This window comes from Apiospora aurea (genome assembly GCF_038362705.1).
Source record: "Apiospora aurea strain CBS 24483 chromosome Unknown utg000006l_segment0_segment0, whole genome shotgun sequence".
In the NCBI taxonomy this organism is placed as follows: Eukaryota; Fungi; Ascomycota; class Sordariomycetes; order Amphisphaeriales; family Apiosporaceae; genus Apiospora; species Apiospora aurea.
Genome location: NW_027117393.1, coordinates 1,795,479 through 1,809,930, shown reverse-complemented (window position 1 = coordinate 1,809,930; position 14,452 = coordinate 1,795,479). Strand labels below are relative to the sequence as shown.

The 14,452-nt window shown below is 50.9% G+C and overlaps 2 protein-coding genes across 2 annotated transcripts; one reads left to right on the top strand and one right to left on the bottom strand.

The window, feature by feature from the left end:
* Positions 1–1,146: 1,146 nt before the first annotated feature.
* PG986_009160 (uncharacterized protein) lies at positions 1,147–4,428 on the bottom strand (the record flags this gene model as incomplete). Its single annotated transcript, XM_066845382.1, has 10 exons — positions 1,147–1,321; positions 1,381–1,507; positions 1,561–1,747; positions 1,813–1,883; positions 2,059–2,339; positions 2,391–2,873; positions 2,937–3,014; positions 3,080–3,168; positions 3,206–3,623; positions 4,415–4,428. The coding sequence occupies 10 exons, from the start codon at positions 4,426–4,428 to the stop codon at positions 1,147–1,149; spliced, it is 1,923 nt and encodes a 640-aa protein (XP_066697780.1).
* Positions 4,429–11,751: 7,323 nt separating this feature from the next.
* On the top strand, positions 11,752–13,000 carry PG986_009159 (uncharacterized protein; the record flags this gene model as incomplete). The annotated part of the gene is made up of 5 exons (XM_066845381.1): positions 11,752–11,922; positions 11,994–12,087; positions 12,139–12,226; positions 12,289–12,382; positions 12,443–13,000. The coding sequence occupies 5 exons, from the start codon at positions 11,752–11,754 to the stop codon at positions 12,998–13,000; spliced, it is 1,005 nt and encodes a 334-aa protein (XP_066697779.1).
* Positions 13,001–14,452: the final 1,452 nt, after the last annotated feature.

The following is a 14,452-nucleotide window of genomic DNA, read 5'->3' as shown; positions in this document are numbered from 1 at the left end:
TGCCCAGCTGGGGCAAGGTGCACTCTGTTCACAGTGACAGGCAGTCCTTCCCGCTTAACCGCCACGTTGGGACGATTGGATCGATTACCTATGTACCTCGAATGCCTACCTACAGATTGACAGGTAGCAAGGTAGGTATGCACGATAGACAGAAAGGCTATGTAGGATCATCATAATAGTTTTGCACCAATCAAGACAGCCATCTTCAATGCTAACATACATACTTGCAGCTTGATACCTACCCCCTGCGAGAAGCATCAGAATGTGCGTGGACATTTCGGTACATGATGTATGTAGGCACTTTGCACACATTGCATGTCACTTTGGCGCTGATAAAAACCGAGGACCCCGCCAGGCCCCAGCTCCGGTATTGTCATTGGAAATTAGCTAAGAGCTATCAAATGTACTTTACGAAGTCCAAGCCGAATATCGAAACCTGCATGTGTGAAAATCCCAAAGTCAAAAAACGATAAACGTTCTGACAGGGATGCATATGAGATGAGTCCTTCGAGAATGGTGGCAGGAGCAATGTTTTTTACTCGAGCCAAAGTGACACATTGAATCACACAAGATATCCCGATAGCGGTTTCTGTGCTCTGCCACTACTTGCGGTTGGGTCTCATCTCCGAAGCAATTTGAAAGGAGTCATCAAAAGCAACTTGTGTCCTCCGCGGAGCAACTCGAGAAGGATGAGGCATCGAAACTGCCCACCTCATATGTCCACGAAAAGGGGATGGCATATTACCTGGGAGGTATGTACATATAGGCAAGTTTCCCATAGGTAGACGATTACATCTGTGCACTACAAAAGCCACGGTCGCTGTCTCTGGTATTTTCATGGCTCTGCAAAGGAACACTTGTCCCAATCTAACGCTAACAGTCTTTGTCCATCCACCGGATGACTGATATACAAGGAAACTCTCATACATTAAAATCTCGCAAACACACCATGTCCCAGCTCTACTCCGCTTTGTGCATGTCTCATCCTGATCTCTGTTCTTCATCAGCCAGGCCGATGTCATGCAGCTCGGGCGAAAGAATGGACAATCCTTTCCCACTTCGAACCTGCCCAACGTCTATATGATTTGCAACGACACTCGGTCTTCTTATACTGGCACTCATCGTTGTGTAACGCGCTCGAGTCGTCTAGTCCTCGTTGTCTTCCAACGGGGCATATCTGGCTCTACCAGCCGGGCTGCCGCTGCCACCTCGGTCACGGCCGACCATGCGGCCTAGCCACTCGCCAACTCTACCACGCGAGCCACTCTCTGATCGTAGATGGGGTTTACCGTCGATCACATTGAGTACCGGCGGGTCAATGCTCATCGGGGGATATCATCAGTAGGGCCCGGCCGTCCCCTGAATGAACCGTCCGGAGACGAGACCCGGTAGATGGATCCAGATTCGGACCTCACACTAGGAGAAGCCATCGCAGTTGTGTTATCTCCAAACAGTGAGCCCATTTCCTCCAGACGGACGCCACATGTCTCGGGGTATATGAAGTAAACTGTTCTTCGTTAGATTCCATTTGCAGGGATGGGGATTCCTCATGAAGCTCACCTGTTACAAAACTGACAACGCAGAAGAACGCATGAACCAGGTAAAGGCGCCACCCGATCCAGTCCTGGAGGATGGGAGTCTGTTCACCAACAATGAAATTGAAGGTCCAGTTCGCTGCTGTCGATAGACTAGCGCCTTTGGATCTGATGCTTAACGGCAGGATCTCGGGCGGGTAGAGCCATGGGATCTACGGCCATCATTAGCTCATGCATCAGTAATCCAAGCGAGAGGTGACAAGGATACTACACATACCGGTCCCCAGGAGTACCCGAAGGCAGCATTATAGATCATGACAAAGACCACCACCAACGTGGGTGTAAGCTCTATGTCTAGGTATATAAAATACGATACCATAGAAAGCGAGATTGCCATGGCAATAGCACCGGTAAGAAGGATGAATCGTCGACCCCAGCGATCGACAATGTACCATGGCGGTATCGTGGAGAGAAGGTACGTAATACCGTTGATGCCAGTCATCTTAACAGCATCGTGTCCTACCCAACCAGCCGACTCGAAGACGTAGGGGGGCATAGTACGAAATGACGTTGATGCCGTTCAGTTGGGCTAATGCTTGCGCCGACATGGCAATGAAGACGCGTGTCTTGTATTTTCGGAACATTTCCGTGTAGGTTCTCTCGCCCTCCATGCGCTGTAGCAGGACGTCCATCTTGATTTCTCTGAATTCCTCACGCGCCTTCGGGTTATGAATATCGCCAGCTCCGTACAGATTTGCGATAACAACAATGCCCTCTTCGTCGTGGTCGTGATCCAGGAGCCATCTGGTCCATTCATCAGCTGTGTGCTCGTGAGTACAGGGGAAGCAAACTTACCGTGGTGACTCCACGATGACCAAGCTACCAAATCCAAGCAAAGCACCCATAATGCATTGCATCATGAGCGGCGCACGCCATGAGTAGTTGTTCTCGATGAAGCCGCAGAAGTAGTCTACCCAGACGCTGGTGGCATATCCTATAATGTTGCCAGAAAACTCAATGCAAGCCAATTTGCCACGGTTGTGAGGTGGGGAGATCTCAGACTGGTAGACGGGCACAATGGTCGACAGAGTACCGACACCAAGACCGGCAATGATTCTGCCGAGCATCATCATGGGCATGTTGGTTGCCAGTGTCTGCAAAGCACCACCAACAAAGAATATCATCGAGCCGTAGAGAATAGTCTTTCTCCGCCCGATGACGTCTCCGATTTTGCCGACAGCCAGGGATGAGATCAGGGCGCCAATCTCGAGGATGGCGACCATGGTTCCAATCTCGGCATGAGACGGGTGGTTGAAGTAGTCTCGGAAGAAGGGGCCGCTGCAGTCTCATATTAGTATAGTGCCCTATAGAGCCGACAAGGACTAGGAACCAAAGTCGTACGTAATGATACCGGACATAACACCTTGATCATAGCCAAAGAGGAATACACCTAATGAGACGAAGATACTGGTAAAGTAACTAGATGGCAGGTCAGCATGTCTGTCGTTCATGACCAGGCCGTTTCTTCGGATGGAGGCTCTTACATGAGGGGCTTGCCCGTAAGGCCGTGGACCCCCGTGCCAGGCATGATGAGGGGATAGCAATCGCGAAGCTCTAGAGGGGCGGCGAGGAGCTACGCTGGGTATCTCGATCGAGTCCTTATTAACGACGCCAGATTGCTCTTTGGAGTAGGCGTCGCTGTGGGCCGAGACGGAGCGTCGAAACTGGACGCGCTTGGTCTTGGTATGTTTGTTGTTGATGACGCCGGCAAGCAAGCCGTCGCTCTTGAGGGAGGTGTCCTGCAGGCGTAACCTCAGAGGGTCCTCCTCGTCGGCCAACTGCTCGGCGATGTCACCCGTGTCGGTCCAGTCGTCGAAGTCGGAGTCGGAGTTGGAGGAAGACCTGGCAGGGGAGGAGGGGCGGTCTCCGTGGCCAGCCAGCAATGACGTCGATTGGGCGCCGTGTTCTCGTTCGTGGTCGGGGCGGCTGGAGGAGAGGGTTCTGAGGGGGATATTGGATGGAAGCCGGGGGTTTTGAGGAGAAATCTTGAGTGATATGGGGCTGTTGAGCAGCAGCCTCCCTTCCGCTCTAGAACAAAGATAAGTAAGGAATAGAGTTGGGGGGTGGTTAGGATCGGAACGGTGGGCTTAAGCAATCCGGGTCATTTGGTACTTCGAACTCGGCAGGTCGGTAGGTAATGAGGTGCCTCAGCGTGCTGCTGCGGTGCGATGGCGGTTCGCTGTGGATCGCAGGGCAGAGGAACTGCAAGCGCGGTGGTACCTTCCGGCGAGGCAGGCTAACCCAGTGCTGTGAGTGAGCTATGGGTGTGGTCTTCCAATTGGTTTTCTTGACTCAAAGCGACTTCGGCTGCGACTGTCCAGGAAATCAATCAAGATGAGAAGGGGACTGGTCTTTTCACGGAGCGATGCAGGTGCGGATGGCGCTAATGCTTTACAGGATGGACATGAGTAGCGTGTCCCTTTTGGTTCTTCAAGATCTTCTTCAGAATGAGCGACGAGGAGGAAGGACTGGAAGAGTGTTGCGGAAAGGTCGACAGACGGGAACTGAGAAGAGTAGGCATCGAGCAGGTACCTCCTATCGATCCCTCCTCAGCTTGCTGGCCTTTGCCCGGTCGGGACCCCCTTTTTCCCAGCAGTGGTCCGCAGACCCGCTGCAGCCCGCCTGTACTTACAGCAAGCACCCTAACGCACGTGTAAATGAACGATGTTTCCCCCAGTTCCAGGTATTGATTTACAGACCTCTAACCAAGCACCACATCCAGTAGGATAAGCATTAAATCCATCCGAATAAGCATCATACTTGGTGGAATTGGTGGAATAGACATGATACCACGGCATTAAATATGCCCCAACCTGTACAGGACGAGTGGCATGGTCAAGGGGATACTTCTGACTAAGGGTACGTAGATTCACTATACTCGCTTGGACGTCTCTAGGGCATCAAATGAGACACTTTTCACGTAGCTTCGTCTGGCGGGAGTCAGGAGCCCTTTGCATTCGGCACAGTGTCCTTATCATGTTTCCGCCTGCCCAGGCATGACAAGCGAACAGATGCTCAAGCCATGGAAGCCCTGTCAATTTGCTTTTCTGTCCGTTATCTTCGGCGGCGCGGATCTTGGACTCAGAGCATGGTACATGGCAAGAATCCGTGTCGATCACTATGTGCATCCCAGCCCGTCGGGTTACGAGTCAGGCCCTCAAAGTCAGCCTAATTCATACTCCAAACATTGATTCGCAATGCCTAGGTAAGTATGGATGCGGCTCATTGACTGCTGCCAATTGATTACAATCAATCGGCTTGGGGCCGGTACAGGTCAAATGCAACCCGATCTGTGGTCGATCGTGTGTTAATCAGAACAACCGATGAGACAGCGAATTCGGGCTTAACAACCAACGTTCTTCTACATACCTCTCTCTCTCTCTCTCTCTCTCTCTCGTATCATGCAGGCCGACGCCAAATTCTTGATACACCCTGGGTGCATCATGCACATGTCCCAGCAAGCTGTCTTGGCCAGTCGGGCGACTATTTGTAGCACGGCGAAGTAGGAGTACAGTACAGTAGCATGGCCTTTTTGTTTGTAGCCCAGTCACCGGTTCCACCAGAGAGCCCCACGGTGTGTCATCATCGTCCCCATTTTGCTGGAGGCGGTCTCTGTAGTACGTCGCAGTACTTATCGTGAGAGGGGCAGAGGGGGGCCTCACACCAACTAAGCAAGCCGTCGACAATCGACTCCCCGCTTCCCCAGTTTCCAATCCGTTTTCCCCATGGGAAGATACATCGATGTCTCCAATTGACTGGATAAATGGAGATCACTGCTCATCACCTCTCCATCTCATCACGAGGGATAAATTTTGAATCCCGTGAGAGGAACTGATGATGAGAAATCCTTGATTGCTGTGTTTCTATACCGTAGGGACCTCCTGGTTGTCTTACTGACCATCGGTCCTGGTCACCAGATCAGCTACAAGTGCCTTGCTGAACATCAAGACTTCGCCAATCACCAATTTTAGCTACTTAACTGGAACGAAGTCATCCTTGGCTCACTGAGCAAACACAGAGGGTTGCTGGTTGGATGTCATTCAAATACATTTGCGTAATGAGTCAGGGCATATGACAAAAAAATCTACTGATGCCGTTTGAAACGCACGAATTCAGTATCGACTGTCAGTATGCGAAAGTCCCGGAAAGGAAACACGCTGGTCGAGCTCGCAGCCCTCGAATCTCCGTCCCATGCCAATCTTGGTGTTCCTGTGGTCGTCCCCCACTCCAAAGGCTGCGTGCAATGGCGCTGACATGATATGGACCTCTATTATTGTAGTAGGCACCTTCAGATCTCGCGGATGTATAAACACGCCCACGACGATGAGTCTCGACATAAAGCCCACCTAAAGACTGTGACTACATCCAGACACTCGGGCGATGTAGACTAGCGGGCTGCGAACCAGGAGGTATGTTATGGTAGTATTGCTTGGAGGGGCGATGTTCACTAGCACTTGGGAGAAAAACCACACTCAGTTATGGGGTTCATAGAAGACGTTCTTGCAGTGCGGTATGAGGGAAGGTGTGGTACTTTTAGCATTGACAGCTCCCTTCGATAACAATCATCATTCTGCTTCTTGGGGGCATTTGCTTTGGTTTGAAATGCCTTCAGATGTGCAGGTAGTTCATGATAACATGAACTTATGCCAGCAGTCAATGTTTATGGGTATATACAAGAAATGGAGGAGACTCTCCAAGTGTAACGATGCGTGATTACATGGAGGTGTCAGAATGAAAACCCACGAATCCCATTCGTATCCCCTTGATGGTGGAAACGCTGCTTATAGTGAAAATGTTTCCGCACATGGTCGACGGGCCCCCTGTCTCTCCAACTGGGCATTATACTCTTTGGCATAGTCATCATACCCAATAGAACAGACATTATATATTAACAATATATTAAATGATTCCTTGAATAGTACAACACGGCGTAATATAGTCGGGGCAGCGCTGAAGCCATCAGGGGGTATGCATACATTCCTTCCATCTTACGCCTCACTGCTCAGGTCTGAATCACACAACCACTGGGGTAGATACATGCAGATGAAGACGACAGGTGTTCGAACAATTACCTGTTTTCAGCGTGGTGATTCATTTCCGGAGATGTCATGTCACCCGTCATATGCTCGGCAGCGTAGCAAGTGTTGTATGCGGAACATGGCCAACCGAGGTGATTCGAAAGGGGGGCAACCCCCTTGATGGCTATGATGGTGTGAGGTTGAAGATCCTTCTTCACTTAACGAGCCATGCGCTCAGTATACTCTGATCAAAACTATTTCATTGTGTGAGTATGGTATAATAGCAAATAAAAGAGATCCTTAAGTCAATTGGTCAACCTCCGCACTTGGTATTACACAATGCCACTCCTCGGAGAATAGCACATGCCTCTGATATGGGAATACACCGTGCGGGAGGTTACCGTGGTGCACAAGTCCCAAACGTACAACTAGCGAAGAACTATTCAGCATGGGGAGTCAAGCGGTGGATCAGGATGGCTGCTGGTATCGTCTACTGGATTGATCTGATAGTGTCTCTCGAGAACATACGATCCAAGTCACAGCCCCCACCCCCCCTTCGGTAGACTATCTGATCTCAAGCGTCTTTGGCTTGCTGCAACACGTAAGATCCCATTGGCATGAGTGTTATTCAGGACGGTGTTAAGACCAGGCTGCCGTACTCTTAACCGCAACGGTGATACACAATGATGAAAGGAGGGCCAATGCCTGGGCAACGATGTCGTATGCTATCCTTCCATTGCTATTATCCCCAGGCTTCTCATCCCCCGGGTGCCACACAATGTTGCCCGAATTGCGAATTTATGATTTCGTATATGTAGATGCGAATCAAACGTGGATTCGGTCGGCGGAAAGGGAGAACAGATTCTGAAAACACAGCTTCCACGCGCGATTCGGGATTGACTTGAGCCCATGGATGCCATAAAGGGGACACAGAGTCCCAAGGCATAAAAAGTAGCTATACAGATACGTATCCTCGTTGGATATGATTAACAGGGCCGACTCTTTTGTCTGGTTATGGGGTATAGTAGGCTAGTAGCAAGCGATGTATTGCTGCTTGCACATGGAGATAAGGACCCAGTAGTAGGAATACGTATGGAAAACCTACCCAGGTATATCTTACATGTAGGTGCTACTACGGAAATCCATACCAGCATGGTAATTGAGAATGAACATATAGCGTAAGAAACACTGACTACCAGGCATAAAACACTGCCTTCGGGGCAATACAGGCATGGGTGATCACTGGTATCAATGATGACACTGCTCCTCAAAAGACCACATTCCTCCACCCTGCTCTTGGTATAGGGATGGTATGGAGAGCCTATTAAGCAGTGCAAACAACCCCTGAAGATATACTCATTCACAAATCCTTACCAACCACCAGTGCCCCAAATAACCAGGTCCAAAGGCCTATATGGAGCCTTGCCCTGACTACGTCTCCTGCAGCAAGAACTGCAAGACTTGATCCAACCCAGCATGAACATAGCAGGGCATATGATCTCGCCCCGACGATTGCTTCATCCAGTGACGAGCTAATGGACGACGGAACCCAGCAAATAGACTCTATTGAAGAGTTGAGCTTATCCATATGCTTCGATACCATAACTGAAAATCCAACGCCCGTCAAGCCGACCGGAGACAACAACTCGTAGGCTACAAGAAAGTCAAACCCCTAGTGAATGTCTTACTGCCATTGTATGAGCCGGGCTATCCACAAGCGGGTACAAGGCCGTGGTAAGTCCGTACACAAGACAAACACACGCCTATTCCAGTGCTGACCACCAGAAGAGATATCGTGTCCTATCCACATTTGAATGCCACACTACATGTAAGTATCATAATGGCAGCGCACCCTCCCAAGACAGCAAGACGGTGAGATTTTGGCCAGTTGCTTCATTGACAGCGACGAAGAGCATAACAGCTTCGCTTGCCGATGTATAACAAGTAAAAAAAAATTGAAACTTCTCGCGCAGCTAACGTGCCCCGCGTAAATAGCCCCTTGATATGCTGGTGCCACTAGTAGGTGCCGGGCAAGTGAACGGTCGGTTGCTTATAGCCGCCAGATGGCCTCGAATCACCGTGCTAGAAACTCAGCCGCAGCTGCTACCTACTGTGAAGCTGACGGGGGTGGCATCATTGAAGTAGACAATAACTCACGTATTATCAGTATCGAGTCCATGCTTGGTGGCAGTTATCGTGGGTTCTTCACTAGTGTACTGGTGGAGGCTGGGTATTTACTATAAGAGGCGTATTATCACAACGAATTACGATGGCATCGACATTGCCTACCGTATATTCATCTATAATCTACCCACGGCCCTTCTCAGAGGCTTGACTTTGGCCCATGCTGAAACATAGGTAGGGACGTGGCCACGATAAGAGACGGATGCACACGTATATACCAAACTAGCCTGTAACCCTAATATTGACGTCACACGTCACATACTAAGGGGAGATGCGAGCTTCATGATTTTTTTAATCTTCTGTTTCCTTCTCTGCTGGTTTGGCCATCGTGACGCGGCTGCCGAGGTTTCATCGTCCAGTGTGCACAAGCAAGTTGGCAGTTGCTAGACATATAGACAGGGGCTACTATTGAGACCACATGCAGCTTGTCAGACTACTGCAAACCATCATCGGCACGACTGGATGGCAAGGCGTAGTGTAGTGGCAGCGACAGCAGACGCCGTAGCCGTCGGCCAGTGAGGTCGAGGGTCGCCTTGAAGGCTGTGGCTGAAACCTTGGGTATCCCTGGCGATGGCACTATATCCATGCAAAAGGAAACCACATATACCCTTGCTCTCCCAGCAAAAATTTCTTTTGTCCCGGGTATTTCGGTAGCAGAACCCAGATACCGGCGCATGTTGTTTGCACATCTTGGGTCCGAGGAATGTGGAATTCCACTCGTAGACTTTTCGGACGGCAAGCTGGCAAGTCTATCTTTGTCCACGTTGCAGTGGCGATTTAGGCCCAGCCATCTACACTGTTGGAGTAGGAATGCGTCTCTGACTTACTTACATTCGTTGCCGTCTTCGGCACCGCAAGCCAATCTGTGCTTGATGCGTGGGCAATGCTACATTGAATGAACTTGTGCAGACAGGACTCAGCTCAGCGACAAACAAGGCCGAAACAGGCCAGCAGCTTTGATGAGCATCGCTGTCCGAGGACGAATCAGCGATCGGCCCTCCATCCCGTCACCTTACTTGCATATCTGCCAATTTGCCAAGCCTTTGACTGATTGCACCCACCGTCTTAGAACCCACGTACACTTTGTTCGATCGTTCAAGAGACAAGATGGAACTGCAGCCAAAAGAAAGCGTTTACGCTCATGCTTACACTGACACTGACACTTGCACGATATTCGGAAATCCACACTCAGCTCAGGAGGAGGCTGTGTATTAGGTTACGAGAAAAACCAAATCGGAACAGAATGACATATTCCAGAATGTGCGAGCTAGCCCGTCATACATCTCATCATCAAGTTCATGCATAACGCTGGCAAGATTGCTTACTCGAGGCTGGGCAAGTGGTGACTGGAGCCTTCCTACCACCCCATCGTCGATCAGTCAATGCCGATTAGCCACCTCTCCCTCTTGCCCTGCTGGACTTTTCTTTTGTTGTTGTCAATCAGAAGCAGCTGAGAAGCAGCTTGTTAGGTGGAAAACGCAGCACACGTCAGACAGAAACAACTGGTGTTTATGCACGGCTCTCTATCTGCGATGCCTCGTGCCCCCGAAAAAGCATGCAATTGTATAGCCAATGTTTGCGACACACCCCGTGATCATCAGGGAGCAATAGACAACGTCAACAGCCAGGACACATTCTGGTACAGTTATATCGGGCAGCGTCTGCAAGCGGACGGGATTTTCTACAGTGACATGGGCCACCTCGGACCAGCATGCCCAAGATGGTAGCATCGACGTTCGTGGGCTGGCGGGTAGGACGGGCAGGCTTTGGCAGCGGTGATAGATTGGAGGTGAGCATTGCAACGGTTAAAGGTCCCTGCTTTGCCTCGAGGCTAACCAAGAGGGTCAGGCTTGGCAAGCTAAGGATAGCAGCCCACCCCACTAGCATGTTTTATTAGGCCTCTTAGAGGCTTAGCCTGCCGATAGCCTGCCAGCCTGGGTACCTGCTACCACGCTGAACGTCGGTCTGGCTGTGCTGTCTTTGCCCGTACCCAGCTTCAATGTTGCCAGTCCCCATCTGCCCGACCGACCTTCCAATTATCCATCGTCGGCTGCACCCCCTCCCCCCTCCAGATGCACGCACCAGCCAGTCTGCAAGCGATGAAGCAAGCAGGGAAAAGCATTGGTTTTTAAATTATACGGGGCATCTGAGTCGCCGTAACAACCCACTGCCCTGTCGACGGTTGGCCAGCCGTGTGAAGGTCGGAAACGTCCAATTGCTTGCTTTCGTCTGTTCTGTTCTTTTCTTTCCAGCCCAGCCCAGTCCAGTCCACTCACCACACCACCAACGGCCAATGCTACTGAGACGACCGCATCGCCAGCAGAAGAACAGGACGAAAGACAGAAGTGAAAAAGACCATTTCAAGCGAGGCTGGGAAGACAGGAGGAGAGCTACAGAGCTACTACTACAGACGGTGCCCAAAAAACAAAACCCACCACCAGACAGGAGACAACAGAACCAATACTCGCTACAGGCAACGTCGTACCCAAGGCCGACCAGACGACCCACTTGTTCCAGGAACAGCTCAAGCTCAGTTGATTGAAAATCGAGGTCGAGTCCCTTTTGTCGCGCGAGTCAAGGCGGCACGCACCACACCTCACACCATCTTCGCACACGTACTGTATCCAACGCCGCTTTCGTCGGTTTCGGTCGCTCGACGCTGAAGCAAGTAAGCGAACCATTGCTACTGCTTTCAAACAATCACCACATAGCCGTCTTGACACCGACGCCTGCCAAGCCAAGCGAAAACCTCCCATCCCGTCTACATAGACCTCTCTCGCTTCCTACTGCCTCCCGAAAGCTCGGCGCCTGCGACACATCCTACTACCTAAGCTCCCGCTGGAGCAGATAAAGCTGTCGAAGACATTGCACAGACCTGCACGCCTCTGTGCGAAGTACTTACCTTAATACCATACCACAATAATCAAGACTTGGCCGGGCGCAATCTCAATCCAATGGGGTCCACGGATTTTGGCAAGTTCAATGTAGGTTCAGTTCCAATCTTGCCCCTCGCCGGTGCGCGACAATCGCGACAGCCGCATCCGGCTTTCTTGCGATTGCACTTGCTGACCAGCTGTTCCGGACGACAGGCCTTCTGCCGCGATGCAACTTTGCCTATATGTAATGTAAGTAGCCGGCATCCTCGCTGTTATAGCGGTGCTGAGATCGGAATTGAAATACTGACACGGTAATACAGCTTTTCTCGGAATCTCACAATCAGACGGGACCATGGGGCGGCTGCAAACTGGAGGGTATCCCCTTGAGCGGTGGCCGTCAATTGGGTAACCTGGGTAAGTCTCGATGGCGGGAGATCATTTATCTCAGTGCTAATGACTCTGAAGGCTCTATATTACTCTGCGGAATCGCCATTGCAGTCTCAGTGTTGCTGCTGTTACTATCTGAAAGGAAGAAAGCGGCTGTTGGCCGGAGGTGAGCCGAACCACCATATCATATTTTTAAGGGGTTTCCCTGTGTAACTAACATTTGCAAAGGGAAATGCAATTATTCCTCGTTGGATACATCATTCTTGAGATATGCGAAATTTTCACCGTGGGAGAGTTCCCCTTGAACTCAACAGTCCGAATTGTAGGTTTTGAACCACCAAACTTCTACATGGCTTGAGCGCACGGACTAACTGATAGCAAGGCGTTCACCGGCATTCACATCGGCATGGTGATCGCAACGACGTGGATTTTGATGCTTAACGGTGTTGTCGGATACCAGGTTATCGATGACGGAACGCCAATCTCTATCGGTCTGATGGCCCTATCAGGCATCGTTCTCCTTGTCGGCACTGGCTATATTGCCCTCGACACAGGATATGACTGGACTGGGACGTTTCAGGGCAGCATGGACGCGGCCGGGGGCAACCGTCATATTGCGCTCTATGTCCTGTACCAGCTCGCACCTCTGGTTTTCTTGGTCGCCTTCTTTGTCCTCGAGGCGATTCTGGTCTTGCGTGTCCTTGGCGAGGTCCGACCTATGGCCTACTTGACAGGAGCTGCTCTGCTCTTCGTTATCGGCCAGATCTTCAACTACACGATCAGCCCTTACATCTGCAACGGCACTGCGGGCAAGATTGATGGCGCTCTGTTCGAGACACTGTTCACCCTGCTTTCCGTCATCATGGTCTGGATTTTCTGGTCCAGCATAACCGAAGACGACTGGCCTATTGCGACGGGACCGGCGACCGGCTATCCCTAATCATATTCACGTCTCTCATTTGACCACGGAGTTGGAGTTTTTGGTTCATGGGTATACCACTTCGTTATTATTTTTATTTATTCTTGGATTCACAGGCGGTCTGTTTTTGCCTAGGAACCACGAGAGCTCCCATTCGAACGAAGCAACATTCTACCAGGGCCACATTGGGCCTTTCTTTTAATGACGCGGAACACGACCATCGAAGAACATGCACCTGGACCGAGGTGTATGCCGGGAAATGGGTCGAACTGTCCAGCAATACGATATACGCGGCGAGTGAAGTTGGACTAGAGGAGGAGCAGCATATCTTGGTCCAGACATTACAGCATGATTCAGTGGCAGATATGCTGGTCGTGTTGAAAACCGGAGAGCTTAGTAGCATAGTTGATAGTATACCCCATTTACGCGGCTAATGTATATGATGTCGTACGATAGACTCAAGATTTGATTAACACGGCTTCTTTTATCAGGCGCAATCGTGATTCGCGGTCTTGTCTTGTGTTCTGAGCCGGTTGCAGGAGTTGGAGTTGACCTACCCAAGGTCATGTCCTGACCCGATTGTCGAGTTTGTTCCACTGTATAAGCGTGGTGCTACGCTCGGGAAATTCCACTTTGGCATTCTGATGTTGCTGTTGATCGAATACAAGGATGGCTGACGATGACAACAGACACTCCACCCCCCATGCACTTATTTACCCCCGAGGAACATCAATGATTCCTCGAATGAAGTATAAGCCGAGCACGGCAGCTGGCTACATGCCTGGCGGTTTCCAGACCTGAATGCGAGCAACCTCAAGCAACGGTTCTGCAGCTGGGCCGCGTCGTACCCGTGTAACTTGTATGCAGCACCTCCCTCCTACCTACCTTAGGTACCTATGCAGCGAACAGTGAGCAGCCTTCATTGGTCTATGGGCTGGATATCTCATATGTGAGAAGAGTACTTGAGAGGTGGAATAAGCAACGTAGCGTAGGGCAACTGCATGCAAGTGCTACCTATTTCGTGCATTACGCAGCGAACTCCCTAATGCAGCGAGATGGATGTGATATCAGCTACTTATACCTGTAATTACCGGCAGTGGAGCCTTCAGCTGAGCTTCCAGTAGCAGAGCCGCTGTCACCGACCGCCCCCCCCCTCTCAACTGCCCCCCGCGAGCCAAAGCCAAGCCAGCCAAGGGAGGAGCCGCCAGACGACACTCCTAGCACTGGACAAAGACAAAGGGCGACAAGACAAGGCTAGGGAAGTAGTAGTAAGGTAGAGCTAAAGTGCGTCACAATTGGCGACAGCCTCGCCGACCGACGATCTATTCTTTTTTCTTCTTCCTTCTCCCCTTCTCCCTTTGCATGCGGCTGCTCCCCATGCGCAGGCGGCCAAAGACACATTCTTCGGGCCAGACTATGTGAAACCTGGTGGTTGGGTTTATGGATCTAGGGCCTTGCCAATTCCGATTTTCC